This window comes from Sylvia atricapilla, chromosome 2 (assembly GCF_009819655.1).
Source record: "Sylvia atricapilla isolate bSylAtr1 chromosome 2, bSylAtr1.pri, whole genome shotgun sequence".
Lineage (NCBI taxonomy): Eukaryota > Metazoa > Chordata > Aves > Passeriformes > Sylviidae > Sylvia > Sylvia atricapilla.
The window spans coordinates 111,291,693-111,316,247 of record NC_089141.1 but is presented as its reverse complement, the minus strand read 5'-3'; the positions used below and the strand labels follow the sequence as shown (position 1 = coordinate 111,316,247).

At 43.9% G+C, this 24,555-nt stretch overlaps 1 protein-coding gene across 2 annotated transcripts; it reads right to left on the bottom strand.

The window, feature by feature from the left end:
* Window positions 1-924: 924 nt before the first annotated feature.
* On the bottom strand, window positions 925-24,227 carry TMPRSS2 (transmembrane serine protease 2). Of its 2 annotated transcripts, XM_066314155.1 has the most exons (15): window positions 24,206-24,227; window positions 15,636-15,792; window positions 14,298-14,368; window positions 13,287-13,485; window positions 12,920-13,003; window positions 11,585-11,704; window positions 10,145-10,274; window positions 9,646-9,756; window positions 8,759-8,802; window positions 7,194-7,368; window positions 5,464-5,639; window positions 4,374-4,469; window positions 3,611-3,753; window positions 2,864-3,016; window positions 925-2,662 (listed from the first exon to the last, which is right to left on the bottom strand). In XM_066314155.1, exons 3-15 carry the CDS (start codon window positions 14,310-14,312, stop codon window positions 2,651-2,653), a joined length of 1,458 nt encoding a protein of 485 aa, XP_066170252.1. In that variant the 5' UTR covers window positions 14,313-14,368; window positions 15,636-15,792; window positions 24,206-24,227; the 3' UTR covers window positions 925-2,650. The 2 variants fall into 2 exon arrangements, with proteins under 2 accessions (XP_066170252.1, XP_066170251.1); XM_066314154.1 differs by lacking the exon at window positions 24,206-24,227 and having other exon boundaries at window positions 15,636-15,946.
* Between the last annotated feature and the right edge of the window lie 328 nt (window positions 24,228-24,555).

Below are 24,555 nucleotides of genomic sequence, written 5' to 3'. Positions count from 1 at the left end.
TGCTGCCTTTCTCCTTTCCCTCCCCAGGGCAAGGAGAACCTTCCCAAAAGCTCTTTCATTCTACACGCTGTGTTCATGACATCGTTCACACGGAAAGATTTGGCTTATTAACCAAAAGCACCAAAAGTAATGTCTGCATCCAGCTAGAAAAAATACTGCTTGTACCAGTGTGTGATGTAGGAATTTCCAAGTTCATTACAAAAGAAGCCTTCTCCTCAGGCTAGATATGACAGAAAGTGTCTGTCATATGACACATGTCCCTGTGGCATGGAACTGCAGCTTTTGGCACAGCATTCACCTCAACATCCAGGTTCCTTCACCTTCTTGAGCCAGTTTCCCCTTTCTTCCAGCCCTTTATTTTGCTATTATTGACTCACAGTGCTGCAGGTCAGAAGCCATAGAAAAAAATGCTTCATACCTGTAACAACGGAATTTTTAAATTTCTGGTTTTGGAAGTAAACTCCTTGGCTATTTCACAGTGTCCCCCCGTCCCCCAAGGTGCACCTTGATGCACAAGTGCTATTGAAAACACCCCTCTCACACCTAGAGAGGAGAGGCAAGGACATATTGCTGCAGGCAGCTCGAGGTGGAATGACAAAAGAGGGTGTGACTCCTTCAAGCCACCACCTGCAGGCTAAACTTCCTTATTTGATTCAATTAAATCAGAGTGACTTCATCAGACCCAGCCACCAAAGACAATCAGCATTCCTGGACATCCTGCTCTCTTTCCCTGGGTTTCTTCAAGGCCCTGAAATATTGGAATTAAAATAATCTCTTGGTTCACCCCCTTGAGTTTGTTTGTTGTTGGGTTTGGTTTTTTTAATCAAAGCATTTCATACACTGAATCCAGCAACTGCCAAAAAAAAAAAAAAAAAAAAATCCAAGTAAACAGACATAAAGCACAAATAAGGAAAACCATTAAAAAAAAAAAAAAAAAACCAACAATTTATTTGGTGCAGTGTTTACATGTAAGATAATTGCATTTCAGTACCAAAGGAGAAAACAAGACTAGTGGAGCCATTTCATTCAATAAAGATTTATCCTTTTTAACAAAGTGACTTGATATGGCTTTTTGATCCTCTACCACGATTATAAATTATTCTCAAAATCCTCGTTCAGGTGGCATTCGGATACGAATTACATTTTGCTAAAAACATACAGGCAGATACCTAAAGAAGAGCTCTAAGGAATCAGAAGCCAAATTTAACAAATGAGGTAGTTCATCTCGTCCTGCAGAAACGCAGCTTTGTGTTTCCTTGTACAAAACATCCAGTCTCTGTGTGTTGTGTGTGTGTGTGTGTGTGCAGCTCGAGGTGCAGCACAGCCTGGCTTTGCCCTTTGCCTTTCACAGCAGGGAGAGGTCAAAAATCACCTTCAGTGTGCTCAGCCAGGGACCTCAGCACTGAGACTCTTCCTGCTGCAGCTCTGGGGCATCCCTGTCCAAATCCCACATCATCAAAGTGCCCATTTTGGGTTCAGAGCAGCTTAAGGCAGAACAGCACTTTCTGTAAGGTCTGAGGCAGCCAGACTGCAACAGCCTGACTTTGATTGAGATCCTGAGGATTTTTAACTACCTGAATATACAGGATATTTTATTAGTAGTATTATTATTATTTTCTGTGCCTGTACTGTAGTGCATGAAAACTTCCCTTCATATATATCCCTCACCCTCTGCTCTCCTGAGACCCCACCTGGAATACTGCACCCAGCTCTGGGATCTCCAGATCTGGAGACTGTTGGAGTGAGTCCAGAGGAGGCCACAAAGGTGTTCCAAGGGCTGCAGCATCCCTGCTATGGAGACAGGCTGGGAGAGCTGGGGCTGTTCAGCCTGGACAAGGCTCTGAGGAGACCTCAGCACCTTTTCCAGTCCCTAATGAGCCTACAAGAGAGCTGGAGAGGGACTTTGGACAAGGACATGGAGTGAGAGGACAAGGGGTAGTCTGAAAGAGGGCACATTTGCATTAGATTTCAGGAAGAAATTCTTCCCTGTGAAAGTGGTGAGGCACTGGAACAGGTTGCCCAGGGAAGCTGAGGATGGTCCAGCCCTGGAAGTGTTTAATGCCAGGTTGGATGGGGCTCTGAGCAACCTGGGATAGTGGAAGGTGTCCCTGCCCATGGCAGCAGGGTTGGAACTGGATGATCTTTAAGGTCCCTTCCAACCCAAACCATTTTTTAATTCTATACTAAAAAAAAAAAAAAAAAATTCATTTCTTTTTAAATTGCCAACCAGCAGCTCGGAGATTCAACATTCACATTACTTAACATTTAATTTAAAAACTACTAAACCAACTGTCTCAGCAATCCTGCTACGAAAATCTGAAATTAAATTGTGATTTAAATTGTCATTATAAGCCTGATCATCAAGCGAAAATTACTCAACAAAAGAGAGACTTTTCAGCAAGCAGGTGACAGAATGACTCTGCCAGGCACCACAAGGAGAAGAAAGGTGCTCATTGTGATAATCCTTCACTGATTAAGACCCGTCACTGTAGCCAGCACAGAACCAAGTGTGCACTCCTTCATGTTACTTTTGAAAAGAAAAAATCAACGAGGAGAAATAAAATCAACCGCAAAGTGAATAAATATCCCAGGCCCCCATGGCTTCATTTATTCTTGTCCTCGGGAACATCCATTAGCAAGGAGAGTGTTGTCATCTGTTTGCCTGTTTAAAAGACACAACAAAACAGAAAACAAAGGCTCAGGTTGTGTCTCAACCATCACTTGGATGCTTCCCAACAAAACAGCTTAGGTATCATGCAAGTCACATTTATTTATTAACTTTTTTTTTTTTTTAAGTAAAACCACGTTTCAGGATGTGGGGCCTTAACACTTACGGAAAAAAAAATTAATCCGAATGTTTTACCTGCATATTTCTATAAATCCAGTCTGTAAACACAGTCATATTCCCGTACACTCCAGGTTTGTTGGGAGTGGCACAGCCAGTGCCCCAGCTGGTGTCTCCAACCAGCCACCACACTGAGTGGTGGTGAGTCACCAGAGGACCTCCACTGTCACCCTGCAGGGGACACAAACTCGTTAGTGACACAGCCACCAGGAAAAACACGACCCATTTCACTCCAGGAACGCAGCTTTAGTCTCAACATAAACCTACCTGCCACTTAGGGAGTCACTGAAACAAGATATGATGGCAATTTTGATGTTAAACGATGTCTGCTTCTAATAGGAATGAAAATAATTTGCCCAGAGCCCTCTGAGTAAAATTTGCATTATTGACTTTCTTATTCACAAGAAGCACAATGCTGTGATTAATAAGATAATAATGATAATAACGCTGTGGTCATGAGGAGCATTTGATCACTTTCGAGTACCAGGTAACAAACCATCCCTGAAGCATTAAAAAGGAGCCCCACCCTCCTTGGGAATTTAATGAGAGCTCAGCCCTGGTAGCCATTCAGATGGTGAAACAAAACCCCTCCTCTTTAAAGGGATGCACCACCAAAGGAACCAGAAGCCCAAATCAGACATAATGCAAATTTTTAATTTTTGGGAGGGCACATGATATATTTGTAATAGCTGGATAGATAAAAGCCTACTAGCAAGGCCACAGAAGTAATCAGATCATTTTTAGCTATTAATTAGGAGTAATTACCTGACAGGAGTCAATTCCCCCTGCTAGGTCTCCAGCACAGATCATTGTAGGCAGGATCATGCCATTGTAGATATAAACGGCATTACACCTCGAACGTTCTATTAAGGGCACCGCAACGAAATTCAAGCTATTTGATGTTTTACCTGGAATGGAAAAATGCACAAACATACAAAGACAAAATCAGAATAAGGAGCACATTAGTTCGCTGTCACAAAAAAAAATCCCAGCAGCCAAAATGAAATAAACTTCCTAGAAGCAATGGTATGGAAATTTAAGATGTAAGAAGTCTACAAGATGTCAAGAGGACCTCCCCCAGTACCCTTCTTGTACCAAAAAAAATCTCTTTCCTCCTTTTCCTTTTTCCAGTCTTGCAGATTGACTTGCATCACTCTATTTCACTCTAAAGTGGTAGAAAGGAGCAGCTCCTGCCCTGTCCCACATTCACAGGACACACTTGGAACACAGCAACCCTTGCTGCAGGAGAGGTGGCCTTGCCAGCAGAGGCACAGAATTATCTCCTGGATGGAAATTTCTGGCCTCTAGTACTGATTTGAGGGTCCTTTGCAGTCTGATGAATGCAACACATCACAGCTTGCTTTGAGAGAGAATGCTCTGGGTAAGTATTGGGGACTGAAAAATATGTGAAAAATAGTGTATGAACAGACCTAATTCAAACTGGCCCATCAGCCACTGCAGCAATATTCATAGGATGAAGAGGAGTAGTTTATGTAAAAAATCAAAATATTCCAGAAGCGCTTTTTACCTCCTTGATACTCTGCTCCCCAGCCTGATATCCAGCACTGCTGGTTAGGCTGGAACATCATTCCTGGATTGGGCAGACAAACTGGCCTCACAGTTTCTGCAAAACAAACAGAACCACAGATGTTCAGACAGAACTCAAAATAATTGTAAATGGCCACCACTTACACACCATGCATTCCCTCTGTGCTTTACATTCCTTGCAGGCAGATAATGCAGGAAGCAGCTGAAAGTTTTACCAGCTGCCCTTTCCCTGAGGGGCACCTGATCTTCAGCTCAAATCCACCTAATCTTCACCTCAGATCCACCTAATCGTTACCTCAAAGTGAGGAACAAGCAGTTAATGGTTCTACCTTAATTCATCAGGTTAAACAGAACGATTAACATCAGCTCTTCTGAGCAGTAGAAGACAAAGAAAAAATTATGAAAATTATTCTCGTTGCAAAACTCTGCTGAAAATAATCACAAGACAAGCAGGATTCAGTAGTGATATATACATATAAGAAATGTGCAACACAAAAACCTGGAAAACAGGCAATCTCCCTGCTCTCAACAGCAGAAAATCCCTTTCAGATTACTCCTGGTAGTTTTAAACTGATGCACTGAAACACAAAGGGCCAGCACACAAAAAGCACTTCAGGTTTAAATAAGGGCTTGTTCTCTATTTTGTACCAATTGCTTACAAACAATCTACATCTGCTTTTACAAAAGGAGCTTCATGTAATGTTGAGTTCTGAAGGGGTTTTTGACCATCATTTGACCTGACTTGAGTTTAGGGATTTAATCAGCTGCTCCACCACTTCACCTGTAGCTGTCTGCATATACAGCAGTGGCTAAACTGAAGCACCACAGAACATTCTGAGGTAAAAGCATATTACTGGGATGAACCCAAACCCCCTATCCAGTAACAAATGTAAGTAAATCCTGCTTAGGAAATCAGAGGCTGTGCCCTCTGTCTCTATACCCTGTCCCTAGGGTCATTCTGTGTTCTTCCAATAAGTATCCACATGGACTACTTGATGAAATTCAGGAGTTTTAAAAGGTGTGCTCAACTGCCACTGGATTTTTCCCTTTATGAAGAGCAGAATACCTACCAGTAAAACTCAGTGGTGTCTCCAGCTTCATAAGGGCAACATCATTGTCTTTAGAGTCTGTGTCATAATCTGGATGGGAAATTATCAGCTGCACTCTGTATCCACTCCTGAAGAGCATCTCGTCCTGGTTCAGAATCCCAGCATAAACCCTCCAGCTGCGGGGGTCAGAAAGTCGCCTACAGAACAAAGAAAAGGCCTGAAGGTTCTCTTCTGTAGTGACAAGACCAGGATCAGGACCTTCAAAAAATTGTCTTCATCAACTGTAGTCAAATGTTTGTGTGACCAAAAATGCACATGCATTTGACTACCATCTCTGGAGAATAAGACAAATTGCCAGACATGTAACTTAAGGAAAGCTTGGCTCTAGTTTCAAAAATACACCAAAAAATCTTTGCATGGTTTTAGTATCACTGACCATTCTCTTAATCACTCAGCACAACAAATTAAGTCTGGGACTGCAACACTGAAGCCTTTTGATTTCCATGACTGAGGGATCAGGCAGGTATTTCTGAAGTCTCACATGTCAGTGGTATCAGCAGAAGCCAGAATTAGTAAAAACATGATCTAGTGAAAGAATTTCACTATCTTGAAAATGCCAGGATTTTTTTTTTAGGCTGGTTTTGTGTCTTGCTGGAGTTTTTTTTACCGTTAAGCATGCTTGCTGGATGTTATTTAAGTAGCCTCTTGTGCTCCAGCACAATTTACAAAAGCTTAACAAAAAACTTGCCACAAGTGTTAAAACTCCCTCCATGAGAAGCACCAAGGCAGCAGTGCCTGCAAGTCACCCCAGCTCCAAAAAAACCCAGATCAGGCTGAAAACCAGGTTTGTGCCAGCTGCAGCTTGGTTGCCATTCCCCAAAGCTTTTGAGCACTACAGAGCTCAAATCCAGACAACAAAGGAGGGATAAGATCTCCAGGTAGAAATCAACACTTGCATTCCTTTCTCAAGGTTAAGGGCAAATAATCTTCCTTGCCTTAACCTCAAATTGTGATCCAGCCAACCAACCATTAAAAATATTTCTTGCTTTGTGGGTTTTCTCTGCAACAGAAGCAGCCACCTTTTAAACAAATTCTGCCCTTTCTGAGGGTACCACAGAGCCCTTAACTGTCTTTTGTAGGTTAAAAATGTACAAAGCACCAGCTATTTTTCTTGTTGATGGCTACATAAAGTGCTCCTTGGATAGATATAAATCTGTATTTAATACTGACTTGGACTTTACTACCCTGTGGCAAGAAGATATGAAGAAATAAATGGCACAGGCATCTTAAAATTGATCATATCTACAGCAACGTGATATTTGAGACTTTGTGGGGAGAGGGAGAGTTTCCCCTGGGTTTTCTCACAGTGTAATCCAACATCTTCATGAAAACATTTGTACTGGCTGACACTAAGCTTACATCTTTACATTAAGCTTACATCTTGGTGCCTTGAGTTTACATCTTAAATTGGGTGGGTATCTGTGCTCAACATCACCCATTTCGTTCTGTAAATAAGGCAAAACATAAAATAAGGCTTCCTGTAGAAAGCAGAGAGATGAACTGCAGCCAGCCTCCTCCAGAGCCAACCTTCTTCCCTTAATACTTCAGATTTACCAAACAGACAAAATACTGCACCAAGCCAGGTGGGGAGGGGGAAGAATTCTGCTTTAAAGGAGAAAGTTGGGATAACTGAATAAATGTATGCATCCCAGCTGGAAGAAAGGCAAACAGCCACAGAGAGAGGGACTCACCCTTCCACACAGTGTGCTGCTGTGACGATCCAGTGGTGGGTGATGATGGAGCCCCCGCAGACGTGGGTGCCCTGCACGTGCAGGCTGACCTGCCAAGGCCACTGCCCCAGCACGGCCCCGCTGCCACCCACGATCCTGTTCATCATGCTCACGCTCTTGCTCGACAGGCCACACTCTGAAATGTCAGTCACACACAGAGGTTCATCACAAAGTGAGCTGGGAGATGGATGTTGCAACTCAGGCTTCCCTGGCAGATAGGTGCACACACCATGTGTCTTGGGTTGCAATGCAAAATGCAACCAAAAGTATGTATTTTATTATCACCTGCTGAAACTGTCTGGGGAGGTGTTTTTTCTTTAACCCATTCCTCATAACTCTGGGTGGGAGGGGGCAGCTGTTAAAACCAGGTGAGGCAGTGTTCTTTATCTCTTCCAGGACCCATCCTCCCTCAGGGATGTCTGCTGTTAATGGGCCATCAAGGCTCACTGCAGGGCTGAGACAATTACAACATCCCAGTGGGAGATGCTCCACCTAGGGGGAGGAGCCCAGCATTCCCACCTGGATAAAACCTGAGATTCAGAATCAGCCCAGCCTGTTTGCACTAGATTCCCAGAGGAAGACCAGACCCATCTCACCACCAGTGGACCTTCAGAGAAAACTCCACCCTTCTACAGGATCATCTCTGCTCCAACAGAACCACATCTGTCACTGCAGGAGGACTTGACTGGACTGCTGGCAACACCCTGACCAACAGGGGGTCAGGTTGCGTTCTGACTCTGTCAGGGTTTTCCTTTCTTTGTTCGTTTACTTTTTTTTTTTTTTCTTTTTTTTTTTGTACTACCACATTTCTAATATTCCTAGTAAAGAACTGTTACTCCTATTCCCATATCTTTGCCTGAGAGCCCCTTAATTTCAAAGTTATAATAATTCAGAGGGAGGGGGTTTACATTCTCCATTCCAAGGGAAGCTCTGGCTTTTCCCAGGCAGACACCTGTCATTCCAAACAAAGACACCGTGTCTGACCTGCTGGACACAGCACAACTCAAAGCCCTGCCCTGACACCAAATCCCAAGTCTGCTATTGCCCAGACCCCCATTAAATTGCAGACTCCACCTGGCAGCTGCTGCCCTTGGTTCACCATAAACTCTTTACACCTTTCAGGAATCTCTGGCAATTCAGACACCTCTGTGCTGTGCAACAAAGCAGCCGACATCCAGGAGACTCCTCAGGACAGGAATCACCATCAAGAAGGCACTGCCCACCCAGTTGCTGAATCTTGGAGAGCAAATGTGCCACAGACATCCCAACACAGCTGCTGGGGGATGGATGTGGAGCTTCACCAAAGTCATTTAAAGGAACCAATGACCCCAAAAGCAACTGGGGTCCACTGTCTTCCTTGTCTCCTCTCCCACCCTGTTGCTCCTAAAACTGCATTAATTGGGAACCAGAGTTAAATCATTTGCCCATGCAAAAACAGCAATTAGTGCCACAGGTCCAAAAGGACTTGTCAGCCAGAGCATTTCAAAGCATGGAGAAGCAAAAGTTTGAAAAAGCCAGTGAGTTACCTATGCATCGCAGAGAAACCACGTTTCCTGAGGCACAGGAACCACTGCAGAAGAAATAAAAAAAAAAAAAAAAAAAAAAAAAAATCAGCATCTTAGGCACTCCGTGAAGGAAATGGTGAGCAAAGTCCACCCTCCATCTGCTTTCTCCCCTTTCCAGCTACATGCCCTTCCTTCAGCTTCATCTTCCTCCTTTCTTCACCTTCTCCAGCTACCCTACCAGCAACCATCTGGCCTCCACCATGCCTTGTATTCCCCAAAACTGTCCTGTGGGACACTGCAGCCATGAGTACAAAAGGTTTGTAAGCCTACTAGAAGCAAGATGAGGAACAGTTTGAGAGAAAGTCAAGCTGATTTAGGAAGTCATCGCAGAAGAACTCAACAAGGGAGCTACAGGAAGTCTGCAGGCACAACAGGCTACAGGTTTTGACAAAGGACACTTCAGAGCTGTTCAAGGGTAGTAAAATTGATGCTTTCCACAGTCAAGATCCATTTTTGCATGGTCTGTGTATATGTGACTGGAAAAAAGGCTGTGCCAGCTGCTGTGAATGTGTTGCATCTTGTAGCTCTTGTCACCATACACAAACTCCTGCTGATGGTCAGAGAGCCTTTGAAAAACACCTTTGACATGGCAACTTTCTAGACAGCACAGACGGTGGGACACTTCTTTTTTTAGAAGAGGACAAGGAGGATGGAAAAATAACAGCTGTATTTTTAAAAAGAGGGAAGAACTGTGGCTACAATTAGATTAAAACCAAAATCTCTTTCCCTCCAACCAATCCCTACTGAAAGATATTGCTTCCATTATGCTGCAGGCAGAAGCTACACCTCTCACAGCATCTGGAGAGACCCTGCATGAAAGGAGAGAGGCTTTTATTAAACAAAGATACCTGATGTACAGCTTTTTGTACAAGTCTATATTCCCAGCACTTGTGTTCAGCTTCAGGTAGCTCTTGAAGCTGACTTCAGGGGCTACCCCACGACTGTAGAAATATGTATCTCTGCAAAACAGAAAACCCACGATGAAACCCAGCAGTGGTTTCAGTTTCCAAACAAGTGATAACAATGAGCTGTGCCAAGCTAGAGCCTCTGACATGACAACACTAGAAAGATTTATTTTTGGTTTTTCCCCTGAACACCAAACCCTGGTGGTGCAGCCCAGCCAGAGTCTCAGATTCTTTAAACATTTGTCAAGTTCTGCTTCCCACCAGTCACTAGGTTAAAATAATATTTTTATCTGATATGCATGGACCTCATGTAACAGGGCAAGGTGAAGAGATGCCTTTGCCAGAACATTTTCACAGCAGAGCCTCAGACACATTAAAAATGGCAAGAGGAGAATTTTAGCCTTTCTGTGTCAGAGCAAAGGCTGACAGAAGTTGGACTTACACGCTGTAGCCCATGTCTTTGCACGCAATCTTCCCGTAATCATCATTCCAGTCATCTTGGCAAACAGGATACCAGGATTTGCTGACAGGTGAATAAACTTCCAGGATAAAATTTGGTCCAAAAAGTCTAACTGCCAGAAAAGGAAGAAAGGGAAAAAGGAAAAAGAAAGAAGAAAAAAAAAGAAACTAAGAACACCACATGCTATTATTACCACTTCCTCTGCTTGAAAGTACTTACTCATAATATCCAATTCACTTACAAACTGATGTTAATTTAATGCTACCTTCTTCTCAAATTCTGAATATTCTAAATATCCAATAAACAGAAATATGGCAATGACTTACTGCTTTTCATGTAAGGCAATTTAGAAGAACTGCCAGTTTTAAAATGCAGATGTACAAGATACGATTCATACTTTCATTTCATCCTTTATGCTCAAAATTCTCTTTTATAGTCTACCACTGAGAAAGATTGTACTAATGAAAATTTTCTGATCTTTTCTCTATACAACCATATATTTCTTAATATATCACTTACTGTGTATAAATAAAATATGATCTATTAAAAATACTTTATATTATCTCTTAATATACCAACTTTCTTCAGAGAAGCTCTTTGTAGAGCAAGAATGTAACTAGGATCAACTAGCTCTGACATTCCATGTCCCATTATGTATTTGCCTCCACAAGAATCTAATAAAAAATAGTTCAAGCAGAAGAATGGATTGAAACAGGCTTCTCCAAGAACCCATTATTCAACCAAATGGAGTGGAACAGCTGCCAGAAAATGCTAACCTGCATGAGAATGTGCTGAATCAAGGTTTACAGAGGGAATTTAAAGCACAGATGGAGTTTTCCAGTGTGGCACTGGTAAAAGATGCCAAACCTCTGGAATGGACAAATCAATGTTTCCACCTTCTACCTTCAGCTCTGCACTAAAGCCTCACTTGGCATCTTTTCAGTTCAAGGCAATGATTAGCCAGGCTTTCTTCCACAAATGAGTTATGAAGTGGTTGAAGAACTAAGGGGAGAATTTGGAATGCAAAATACATGGAAAAAGACAAGGCTGACTGAAGACCACCAGATTTATGTCATCACCTGGAGCTTACTGAGAAGTCACCACTGACTGTTCCCTCCAGGGACAATGCTAGATTCAGTTCTGCACAAACCCCACCCAAACTAAAAGGTGATATTTAAAAAACTGACTCAAAGTCAAGGCAGCTCAAACCCTTGAGCCAAGCATTTTATTCCAGCTCTTTAATCAGGCTGGAAACAAACTGAACACCAATATACAACACACATCCTACAGCATTTTAAAGATAGACCTTAGGCTAAAACAGCCTTGTGGCAGCTTAGGCAAGCTCTGGACAAGGCAATCTGCTGCCAGGCTCTTGCAGATGATGCAGGATTTTGTCCCCAGCCCCTGGATGCTGTCACTCACCACAGCGGGTCTCGTCCTCCCCGTTGGGGCAGTCGCTCACTCCGTCACACCACTGGGAGGGGGACATGCACACCCCTGAGGATCCACACTCCATCAGGGAGCTGAGACAGTGGTTCTCCACTGCAGGGAGAGAGAAACACAGCCCCGAGGCTGCACACCAGCCCAGCTCTCAAAGAGTTTGCCACTTTGATGGAGCAAAACATTGGAAGCGGCTCTTAAACCCAGAGGTGGGAGGGAAGCCCCTTAAACCCCGCCTGCCACAGCAGAAGATGGATAGTTCTGTCCTTTGTATCACTTGTCAGATCAAGTCTGGTGCAACTGATTGGATTTTGGCCACTGGCCTCCCCTGAATAATCAGGCACCATTAAATTGTCAGAAAGGAGTCAGCACTGGCACAGTGTTAACTCACAGAAAAGGAGAAGGAGAGTGAGTGCCTCCATTATTTCCATCTTACTTAAAACAGGATTACACTCACCCTGCTTAAATCAAAATGAGTCCAAAAAATGCCCCTAAAAACACGAAGTGTCATACTAATAGTTCTAAGTAGTTCTTAAGTCATAGAATAGTATGGAAGAGATCTTGAAATATCATTTTAGTCCAGCCTCAATGCAAAAAGCAGGGGCATCTTCCACTAGATCTCTCTTCCTCTTTTCCTGAGAAAAACAGAATTGAGAGGCTCCTAAAACCAGCAAATTTTTAGTTTCCTGCTTTTTTAGCAAAGCAGCTTTCACTGAAAGGGAATTTAGGACAGCACAAGGCAAACTCCACCTGAGCTGAACAGAATTGGTCCACCCCTTCTTCAGAGCTCAGCTGGGAGTGACTTCCAAGGCAAATATCCATGGGACAACTTAAGAGTGCTGAGACAGGCTGGGCTCATGAAACGTTTACACAAAAGCCCCACAGAAACAAGTCTGTGGATGTAAATGACTTCTGCTCCAAGGGAATTCCCATTTTAGCAAAACAAGACACATCTTCACTACTTGCACTCTTGCAATTAAGGTTTACACACTTTACTGCAATCCCTTCCCTTCACCTAAGTGAAGCTCAAATTTGGACAGTGACAGCAGCATTAAAAAGAAAGAAAGGAAAAAAAACCACCCAAAAAACCCAAACAAAACCCAAAAAATCCCTCAACCCACAAACAAAACTGAGCCATTAAGAAGCAACATAAGCTCATCTCTTAGGAGAAAAGGAACAAAGACTTTTATGTCCTTAATTCAGCATGAAGTATAAAACGAGAATGGATATTTCTGAGCCTAATACATCTTTTCTTCCAAAAAAAAAAAATAAAAATAAAAATAAATAAATAAAATAATAATTAAAAAAAACACTTACCAAAATACCAGATGAAGAAAGCAGCAATTGCACAACAGATGACTATTAATATAGATAATATTATTATTATGGTTTTTCTTAGACCTGAAATGAAAGCAAGGAGGAAAAGAGAAATTAGGTTCACAAGTAAAGTAATTTCCTCCCACCACACTGCTTATTTGACATTAAAATTAGCCAGACTTTTCTCCCTTCCATCATCCTTCCTCCCAAATCACCCAGCACCCCAGCTAGCTGTCCCTTCTTCATTCACAAGGATGGAGATGGATCATCTCCTCCAACTCACGGCTTGGAAGATCCTTTCCCTTTATTACCTCACTTGGACAGATCTCAGGACCAAAACTGGGGGAGAAATCCCCCCAAAACTCACTGGCTGCACACGTTCTCCTGGGTGGGCCTGCTGGTGGCTGGGTGGACTGGTGGGTGGCCACCCTTGGGACGTAGCTTGGCACGGAGGGAGCGCCGGCGGAGAAGAGCTGTGGGTAGGGGTTAGCACCTGCTGCCTGCCTGGCAGAGTAGATGGGCTCTGGCTGGAAGCCCCTGTTCTCATAGTATGGCGGTGGTGGACCCTGAGGGGTGGCGTGGGGAGAAAGGAAAAACAGGAGAAAGTGAGGGAAAGGCAGAATTCCAGAGCCCTGCTCTGTAAAACCCACCCCGCGCATGCAGAACGCTTACTAAGGACTGCAGCTTACACAGACAGAGAGATTCGCAGAGCATGCCTAAAACCCCGTGTTTTGAATGATAAAAATAACACAGAGAGAGGCTGGAAAACCTCTGGCAAGATCAGTTTGCTGATCCATAGCAACCTAAGAAGGGTTCTTGAGCCCAGCCCTCCCAAGCTGTGTGCACAAACGCTCGCCCTGGGACGTCTGACGGTGCGGAAATAAACAGTGAGGACAGCTGTGGGCAGCAGCATCACTGAAAGAAATGCTGACCACTAACAGCCTTTGTGCAGGTCCAGGATAAATGCTTACTGCCTCATTTTGTGCTGTGACAGCACCAGGTACACCTCAGCTATTTCTGACACATGCTGGCAACAGGTCGTGGAATATTTATCCTGGAAGAGCTTTAAGAACTAGTTGGAAAGCCATTCTAACCTATCCCACCAAAAAAAAGCTTAAATAAATCAAAAGCACGTGCTCAAAAGCATAAATCTCCCCTGAAAGTATCCAAGCACCTGAAATGTTGGTTAATTCAAGCCTCTTACACCTGCCTCACAGCATCTTCTCCCATTTTTGCCAAAAAGGAAACACAACAAATAGTCCATGTTTTAAAGGACTTGTTCATCAGGATATCACCCAGTGGGCTGTTACGTGTAAAGAAATAAAATCACATTAAAAGAAAATCAGAGAGGAATATTGTGAATATTTTGTTTACTTACTAGAGTGGAGGTCATTTTTCCTTTGTCAACAGTACAGGAACAATTCAAGTGTCGGGGAGTCAAGTGTGAACCTATACAAACAAACAGACAAAAAAAAAAAAGAAAACAATCACCACTGGAGGCTTTGTCTGGCTTTCCCTTTGGAAAAAGGCCAGATTTGCAGAAAGAGGAAATAAAACAAATTTTAAAAAAACCGAAAACAAACAAAAAAATCAAAACCCTAAAGAACTAAAAAAAAAAAAAAAAAAAAAAAACACACCAAAAAAACACACCCAAATAAAAATTTAAAACCCATACCCCAAACCAAGCGGAAGTATTTGAAGAGAGGGTACGAATTAAGGTGCAGCATGAAATCAGATCTCAGCAGCCTCTCAATGCAAGCCTGAGGATTATACAGTGGCAACTATTCATTAGCACGAGGGCAGCACAAACTGAGAAGGTCAAGTCAGTGCTCACTCTTGCTGGCAGAACAAGAGTCAAAGAATATCTTGGCAGCCACCCACACAGTGTCAGTCCCATGTTCAGGTCCTCCTGCCTCTCTCAGCACTTGCTCAGGTGAGGTTTATGACACAGAAACCAGGAAAGCATCAGGAAATACAAATTCAACCAATTCATGATAGCAGCACAACTTGCAGCAAACACAGGCTGCATTTTTTTTTCCACTCTTAGGTGTTCCAGACATTTGTTTTCTTGGCTGTTGTGCTGTAGTCACCACACCAAAAACAGGGAGAGAAGAGTTGCAGCGGATCTGTGCCACAGCAGTGTGAAAGTTTTGCAAACAGGGTGAAAAAGAGAGGTTCTGCATGCAAAGTTTCAAGCATCCAGCAGTTTATTTTAAAGTTAAACGTTAACGTTGAGCAAAACCACTGATTGCCACAGACACGTGAAATACAAAAATGTTTGCTGGTGCAGATCTAAAATAGGCAGTGATACACCTCCACAAGCAGCCATTCTAATAAATGCTGAGTCTATCTGCTGAGTCCTCTCATGTTGCTCCACAAGAAAAAAAGCCTAAAAAGTGCCTCAGTCCTGCACTGAGAAATACCCTTCACCTTGCAGAGCAAAACCCTGCACGTTACAGCTGTGTAAATTCAGCCCAAAGTAAGAGGTTATTTTTGCTTCTGTCAAGGCATCATCTCACCCAAAACTGAACTGCAAATGTCACTGAAGCAGATTCCAAGAGCTGCTGGGCACCTCGAGTGTGCCAACTCCTCATAACACTTCAGGTAGGCTGAGGCTGGTATTTGCTTATCAGTGCCAGCAAGCAGGTGTAAATAATGCTCCACTGAACTTATTTGTGTGGCAGACAGGTGACAAATGAGTCTCACTCCTACTTACTGAAAGTCCATCAGACTGGTGACTAAGGCTCCAGGGCTTGTGCTCGGCTTTATGTCCCATCCATCCTTGCCCAGCTCTTCACAGCAGTCAGGGAGTGCAGCTCTGCCCAGACTTCAGGACAAATAAATCACAGGAGGATATTTCTGTTCCTCGCCCTCTGAAAAGGAGAAGGAATAAAAGGGTTAGGAAGTTTAGTGATACCAGGGAGAAGTGGTGATTCTGAGGTAAGCCAACAGGGACCATGACCAAAAAAATCCCTTATAATTTTTAAACATTACCATTTGAATGGCTTTGCAAATTAACAGGGAAGAGTGTTCCTCACTCTTTTTTGGGAGTTTCTATGAGTGGCTTGTTTCCTTTATTTTTTTTCTTCAAATGAACTAAGGAAAAAAAAATCTCTGTTGTTTAGCTGGTTTTCCACTATCACTCCCAATTTAGTTCTTGTTAATCTATTTCCTATCCAGCTTCTGGCTGATAAGTTTCCCTGTTATAAAATACAGGAACTCACAGGTAAATACAGACTTCCATGGTATTACCTATACACATTTTCCTGTCTTTTAAAACTGCATGAAACCAAAACCACCAAACTCTCATTGCTTCTGCAAATGTTTAAAGCAAAAATCAATCCGTAGCATCCAATACTGATATAATCAGGTTTTCCTAAGCACACATCACTCCCACACTTCAAAATGCTTCACAAACACATCAAGGGAAGTGCAACAACTTCTCAGATAAGGAAGCTGGGTCAGGGAGAACCAAACTGCCCTGTCAAACATTTCCCATCCCAACAACTGGAGAGCTAGAAGGGACTGGTCTGCCTTATCTCAGTCCAATACTTTGGCCTCTAACTCGTCTCACACATCAAATTTAAATAGACCATTTAATAGTGTCATAAACCCACTCTGAGGATGCAGAAGAGTTCAGTGGGAGTGTACAACTGTCCTTCCCTCTCACTGCCCTCGTTCCTCCTGCTGTCTGCTGAGCTATTAAAGCACTTTACTGGGTGCATCTGAACAAAACAAACTTCAGGAGTCCTTTAAAGGGAGCTGGAAGTCCCAGGCAAGGGAACTGGGGATGGAGCTCCCCATCTGTGGTGGTTTAGCACAGGTGCAAGGCTGGGGATAGGTTTGGCTGGTCAGTAGGAGAGTTGTCCAAGCCTCTGGAGAGCCTAGACTTAAATCAGAAATCCTAAGTGACTCATCCTTTTTTTCCTCTTCTGGCTGACCAATAGGACTGTCGTCCAAGCCTCTGGAGAGCCTAGACTTAAATCAGAAATCCCAAGTGACTCGGCCCTTTTTTCCTCTTCCAGCTGGCAAGGAGTCAGCATCACTTTATAAGATGGAGGTTGGGGTCTGGTTCCCAGGGCCAGGCCTCCATGGGGGTCACTGCTGCCTGCGGGGGAGCTGCCTGGGCCAGCAGTGTCCCCTCTTCATCGCCCCAGCTCCTGCCAGGGGGAGGAGGAGGATTAGGAGGAGGGTTGCAGTTGGGTAGCGCCGGCCGCGTGTCCGGCGCTGGTCATGGCAGGACCATGTCCCCATCCCAGCTGCCAGCACCCTGAGGGGAGGATGGGATTCCTCCATCACCCTACACTGGGCCCTGAAGAGCAGCTTTGAGCAGCTCACCCCTTCAGATGGAGGGTGAAAGTGAAGGCATCCATCAGCCTTCACCCCCTGCACCCCGTCGATATGGCTTTGGAACCTTTGGAGCTCCCGCGGCGGAGATCACTTGACCAAGCTTTAGCTCCTTCCTGACACAAACTGAGACTTTCTTAGACTCTAACCTTTCTCAGAGATAAAAGTGTGATAAATAGGTATGATCCATGCTGACAAAATTGAAGCGCTAATCAGTATTTTAAAGCAGTAGTTAAAATGTAACTTTTGAGGAGAAGAGGGAGGGGGAAGTTTCATCCTGTTCTGCAGCAGATGTTTAGTAGAGAGGAAGAAATTGAGATAACAAAAGCTATTTGTCTGGAGATGGAAAAGTTTTGAGAAAAATCCAGAGAAATGTTAATTAAAATTAATTTATTGCCTCTATGTACCATGAAATTATTCAGATGTGCATATACAGTATTTACTGACATAATACACGTGTGTAACCAATGGGTTCATTGGAAGGACACAAGAGGAAGATGAGAGCCTTCATCCCTGTGTCCCCCAAAAATGAGGAAACCCCTAAAAAGGGGATGGTGGAGTATGCACAGTGGAGGTGGAAATAGGCAGTGATGAGACCAGTGATGCAAATTTTATGGATCGAAAATAGGAGGGAATAGGAGGTGACACATAGTATTAAAAAGGTTAATTTTAGAACATCTTATTGGTACAGGGGCCAGGAGACCAACTCCTGCTCCATACCCCATGGGAATGTATCCTGCAGTATAAATTTGGGTTGTATTATTATTTAGAACCAATGTTCAAATTAAAATTGCTGCTACATTTAACTTGGTTTGGAGATTTTTACTTTTCTTTTGGATTGAAAATTAAGCATCACTTTCATTTATAACAAAAGAAAAGGCCAAATTGGAGACATGTAAAGGGACAATACGGAGATCTCAAAGTCTGTAAAGGAAGAGTGACTTTTCAGGTAGAAGAGACAACAAGTTGCCTTGGTTCTAGGCTTGAAAATCTCCTATGGGTTATGGTGACAGACTGTAATATGCTAGAATAATCCTTTAAATCGTGGATAATATGATTTGTGGATTTGAGCAAAGGTATGTGTGCTGGACTGAGTGAACATTGAATCAGTAGCTGTGATCTTGTGGTCTTATGAGAGGTTGGAACAGAGAAAGATGAGAAGAAGCCCCTTGTGCCAGCGAAAGACATAAGACGACATCTCTGTTCCTTGAGGTGAAGAATCCTTTGCCTTTGAATTGTTTATCTTTAAAAGTGCCACCCCAATATATATGTGAGTCTATAGCCCACATGTAGTCATGGGAAAGGCTACTTGAATAAAAGGGAGGTTCCACCACTGCAGAAGTTTACTGCAGGCTGCATTTGTGTGAGTTAGAAGCCACAAGCAGACTGTTTCTCTTGTGGAAAGTTACCAAACAACAGGAGAGACTTCTCTCTCTCAAAGATTGAATGAAAGATTATAAAATAAGTATTATAATATTTTATAATATATTTTATTTTTTATCATATTATTTTATGACCTTGAGTTCTGAGTTTTGCCTCTTTACATTGTTTGTAGAAAATGAACAGTTTGTAGTGAGATAAAGGGTTGGTTTAGAAATTCATTTGTGGGGTTTTTCCCCCTTTTCCTTTGATTCTCTTTGTGTGTGTTAATAGAATCTGTTTACCTTAAGTTAGGGCCAGTTTTGCCTTTTTCTTCTAAAATCCTGTCTCCCAGTTGGCAAACATGAAACCACCACATAAATGGTGCTGAAACCTGGGATAAGTGAACCAAAACCACAACACCACCAGAGCAGGCTTCAAGGTGTCACAGGGCACCAAAGGCTCGAGGGTTGGCTTGCTAACACCTCCCAGCTCTGGAAAAAGTGCACCCAAATAATGAAAGAAACTCATTAGTCCTATGCAGTCAAGCCCTCAAATTCCAAAAACTCCAATGTGGATGGGACAGAACCAGCATTTAGACTTCCAGCAACACAGAAGGTCCAAAACTCAGTGTGTTTTTCTTTCATAACTCAAAGTATTAGGAATAAAAGCCACTGTTTCTAATGACAGGAGAGACAAAGAGTAAAAAGCCACCACTGAACCACTGATGAATAAAGCAAATTGTGTTGCCACATGTTTTGAAGTACCTGAGCTTCTTACATATGCCTCAGGAGTGTTAATGATACATCATGGGTCATTAAGATTGAAGAAATGCATCACTATTTCCAGTAAATTTGTCAAAAATGAAAACAAAAAAGGAATGCAGCCAAGCAACAATACAAAAAAAAAAAAATTAGACTAATTCAAAACAAATTTAATCAAATACCATTTTGCGGTTTTTAAATTAGTTTTTCCAGATTTCTGTAAATCAGGTCTTTAAGTAAATGCTGCAGCAGAGTTGGTCTGCATTTCATTTGACAACATCCTAATTAACCAAAAATGGTCTTTCCAGACTCTCAGCCCTCCAGAGGCTTCTCCTCATCCCTCCCACAGTGACAGTCCCTCTGTGCCCTGGGCAGGAAACACCAAGCACTGACTTGTGCTGCCCAGCTGTACCTGCTCCTCACCACCACGTCTTCCTAAACCCCTCATCGAGTTTTGGTGAATTTGGGGCAAAAAATGAAGCCCTGCTTTTGCCTCACTAGAGCAGCATCAGCTCATGACTCCCTCACACCTCCTGTCTCCTTCACTGGCCAGCAGCAAACATCCCAAAAGCTAAGAGACAGAACGAAAGGCAAAGAAACCCTAAAGGTCTAAGCAGGATTTTGTAATGACACCAGAGCTGCCTTTTACCCTGGCTCTCCATGCAAGAAATAACAGGACTTCCTCAGCACACACCGTGTTGCAATTGTTAATTGTTTCCACAAGCTTTTACACAGGGATCCCTATAGGCTGTCTCCATGGCCGAGTCAATAGAATGGAATAAGTACCTCCAGATATCCTAAATCAACACTGTGAATTCAAGTGGCCAAAGAAGCCAGAGTTCTATTGGCAACAGCTTGCCTCCTGCATTTACATATTCTCCCATACATGTTTTGTGTGCTGTTTCCTGAAACAGAAACGACATCAGCTGTTTGCTCAGCTCTGTGATGGTTATCAACAGTTGAAAAAGAAACCCCAGAACAAAAAAACCCAAACAAACAGAAAGCCAGACTAGTTCTCCACTTCAGACCTTCATAAAAGCAACCATGTATAAACAAGAAAGACGTAAGAGGACAGAACAGAGGTCAAAAAACAAATGAAGTCAAGATCATCTAAAAAGGAGGAAGCACAAAAGCGTCCAGACATTCTACATGAATCTAAGACACTGCATCACAGCCAAAAAATTCCCTGTATCAAGCAAACCAGCAAACCAAGAGAACTCATAGAGATTGCAAAGGAGTAATTTCAGTGCAAAGCTCAGCCCTAAGGAAGGGCAAGCCAACACTTTATGGCATTGACGCTAGAAAGGAAATACACTTTCATTTTTTTTTTTTCATTTCCAACCTTTGTATGGCCACCTAGGAGTTTCAGCAACATAGCATGAATACAATAAAACCATGACATGATGGTAAGGAGGAAATGTTAATGAGGAAATAAATAAAATAAATAAAATAAAATAGGAAAACAAGCAAAGAAGAGATTCCAGGTTCATTTTCATGATCTTTTCACAGAGCAATTTCACAGGAGAATTCCTGCCTTTTCACATGGACAAGAGGAAAGACACATGGTCAAGATTCCTGTTTAACAATCAGTATTAAAAATCATCATGACTTGCAAATGAAGTATAGAAAGATTTAAAAAAATCCAGTTATGAATGAAAAAGGAAAGGAGCTAAATAAGATTTTTCATCCCATCTCATTAACAAGATTTCCTTGACACTTTTTCAGGAAATGGCACTGAGTATTTTTATTGCGATGATTTAAAAAAAGTTATTTTAATTGACTCCATTTATCCTCTAGCAGGGATCAAAGACAAAATTGACTGAATGTCTCAAAGTAATCAAATTCAGGGTCCTACAGTGTCCTGGCCTTTCCACAAACCTCAGCAAAGGTGAGCTCTACTCAGCATGCCTGTGCAGCAACATCACAAGTATTTCAGAGAACTCCTGAGACCGTGCAAATATTTGCCAGAAAGGTTGCCACAAACAAAACCTCGTCCTTCTCACAGCTTTTAAGAAATAGTTTTGAAGCTATTCTAGATTAGCTCCTAAAATGCCATTATACTGTACAACTACTTATCAAGAGGTGTTAAAAAACAGCGCCTCTTGATAAGCACTATCAGCAGAGGCTTAGAGAAGTCCATAGCAGTATTCCCCAGGCCAGGAAACCAAGATTAATTCTACTTCCACGTGCAAAAAAAAAAAAAGTCATTAAAAATCTCTGAACGTGGCAGTCACATTTTTAAAAGTTATAGGGTGCCATACTTATACTACAAATAATTGTCTATAATTATTATTATTATTATTATTATCGTTATCTGTCTGAAAACAGACAATGGCTTCAAACAGCCTTGTCACAAGTAGATCATGCGCTTTCTTAGGAACAGTGAGGTGAGGAAGGAAGTTGAAATGCTCTTTTCTTTTGTTCTCGTTTCGCTGAGTGGGTGATGAGTAGCACAAGACCCTACAAAACCTGCCATTTCTGAAACAGAAAGGACCAAGAGCCCAGAAGAACCAGAGGCATGGTAGGACATGGGCCCATTGTTGTTCAGGCAACAACAGCAAACCACAGCACCCAGGACCAGATCACAAGAGGTGGATTCTTTGGATTTTTACTTCCCTTACACTACATCCCAGGTTCTGCCCTTGCTCTTCTTCCAAGGCATAAGCAAATCACTTTCTGGTAGAAGCATGTTTGCTAATCATCTTCATATTTGATTAATACCTTCTGGCTAAACTCAAGTGTCTGTCTATGCCACTCAAAGTCACTGGCAAGGGAATAAACCTCTCAAGAACTCTTGTTCACCATATTTCAGCTGCAAATTAATGTGATACGAGTGAGGTGGCAGCAGGTACCCACGCTGCAGAAAAATAAAACCCAGCAATGTTAACAAACCAGACTTATTTGGTTGTCCAGGTCAGCGATTTTTTTAACCTGTGACCCACAGGTCCTGAGGAGCTGCAAACCATTTCTAAGAGGTTTGTGGCAGATAAGAGTGAAAAGCAAATCTTGCTGGCAGGAGGTTGGAATTCACTCCATGGGGAGGCTCGTATTGCCAGGAACAGGTTTTCAGGATGCACACACCAAAGGAGCAGAGCACAGGCACCACTGAGCCACCACTCAGCGTGCACCAGCCCTGGACTGGCACAGGAGGGAAAAGCCCACATCTTCAGAACTGGCAACTCCAAGACAAATATTTTGACCAGCATGCCAGAATAACGTGTTGCTTTGTTTTTCCATCAACATCCAGGAACGTCGTTCCAACTTATTTCCAGTTTCAGGCTAGGCTACCATGACAGATTTGCTCTAGGTTGACTATGACCCAGAATAAATTTTAACAGTTTAAGAATGAAAGGAAGAAAGACAAAAAGGTACATGAAGTCTTACTTTGACATCAACATTTATCTTAGCCCACCTGTCTTTTGGCTTTACGTCTACACCTGTAGGGAAAAGCCACAACTTGCCATTTTCCCAGTTCATTGATCTATGCCACACACCACGTCCACCTCTTTCCACACCTAATATTGCCCTGGCTGATGCAAATAACCCAAGCTGCTTCCTTTGGCTCTTTCTAAAGCACTGGAGATATTAGTGTGACCTAACTCAGGACAAACAGGGCCACTGAGAACAAAGGCTCAGTGTGACAATGCTCCCTTAAATCCACAGACACCCACCCACCCAGGAAGTCCAGGCTGAGATTTGATGCCCAGGTAAGCAATGAACATAAAGCCAACTGTGAGGAGGTGTGGACTGGATTGACTTCAGCCTGCAAAGCTTTGGCACAGAAGTTTTGATGGTGAGCCTCTTCTTCAAGTTACTTTTCCAAAATCACCTGACGAGCTGTGCCAATTTCCACCCAAAATTAGCGCTTTTGCTAAAACCCAGTGCATCAATCCACCCTGAAGAGGCCCCAGAACTAAACGTCGCTCTGCTTTATTCTCTCTGCTCACTCGGTGATCTTGGGGAAGTTGCCCAATCTTTCACCCTTCATCGGCAGGGCAAGAGATGGACAAGCTCCACCTGGAGCGGTGCGGGCCGGCGCTGGCTGAGCCCTGCGCACCTCCTGGGACAGCGTTTATCACTGAATCCACAGCGCCCATCCTCTTCCTTCCTTTGGTTCCCGACTGTCGCCTCTATCCCGGTTATCCCGGCTTCCCCATCCACCTCCCCCTTGCGCCTTTAGCTCCCGGTTATCCCGGCTTCCCCATCCACCTCCCCCTTGCGCCTTTAGCTCCCGGTTATCCCGGTTATCCCGGCTTCCCCATCCGCCTCCCCCTTGCGCCTTTAGCTCCCGGTTATCCCGGCTACCCTGACTTCCCCATCCACCTCCTCCGTGCGCCTTTAGCTCAGGGTTATCCTGACTTCCCCATCCACCTCCTTCCTCCGTGCACCTTTGGAACCCGACTATCTGGACTATCCTGATTATTCCATCCACCTCCTTCCTCCCTTCACCTTTGGCTCCCGGCTATCCCGGCTGCCCTGACTCCCCCATCCACCTCTCCCCTGCAGCTTTGGCTCCCGTTTTCCATTTACACCCCGGCCCCAAACTTTATCGCGCTGCATCTCCCGCTGGAGAGAATCCGCCTGGGGACAGGGGACGGCGGGGAAAGCAGTGGGGGAACGGAGCGAGAGCCACGTCCCCTCTCGGTTTTCAATCCCCCGGCGCCTCCTCCCCCGTGGAATGAGGGGCTCCCAAACACCGCCGCGCTCCCTCCTCATCCTCCCCAAGTTTCTCAGGGAAAAGCCAAGGCAGCCGGCAGCGGCCGGGACGGCGATTCCCCCGTGCGATTGCCGAGGGGAAGGAGCGAGCAGCGCTTACCTGGGGCTGGGCAGGGGATGGAGGGCGGCGGAGGGAGCCGGCAGCGGGCGGCGCGGCCGGGGAGGAGTCTCGGTGCGGGGCTGGGGCAGGTGGCCGCAGGTGGATCCCGGCCGGCCCCTTCCTCCCGCGGCGGGCGGGACCCAGCCCGCCTCGCTGGCCCCGAGCTCCTCAGCCCGCCGGGCCTGGATGGACACGGACGGCTCTTTTCCTTTCCCTTCCCGGTGTCCCCAATCCTCCTCCTCCTCCCGCGGGTGTTGGGAACCCAACTCGCCGGAGGAAAGCGAAGGGAGCCCAGCGAGGGGCAGGCGGTGTCTGTGTCCTCTCCCCGTGTAAAAACCCCGGGTTTGGCT

Excerpts from the sequence above, each read along its gene's own strand:
- TMPRSS2 (XM_066314155.1), bottom strand. Across the intron at positions 4,470-5,463 it reads GACACCACTGAGTTTTACTG|AAACTGTGAGGCCAGTTTGT; the intron begins GTAGGTATTCTG and ends TTTGTTTTGCAG. Across the intron at positions 3,017-3,610 it reads GGGGAATTGACTCCTGTCAG|GGTGACAGTGGAGGTCCTCT; the intron begins GTAATTACTCCT and ends TGTCCCCTGCAG.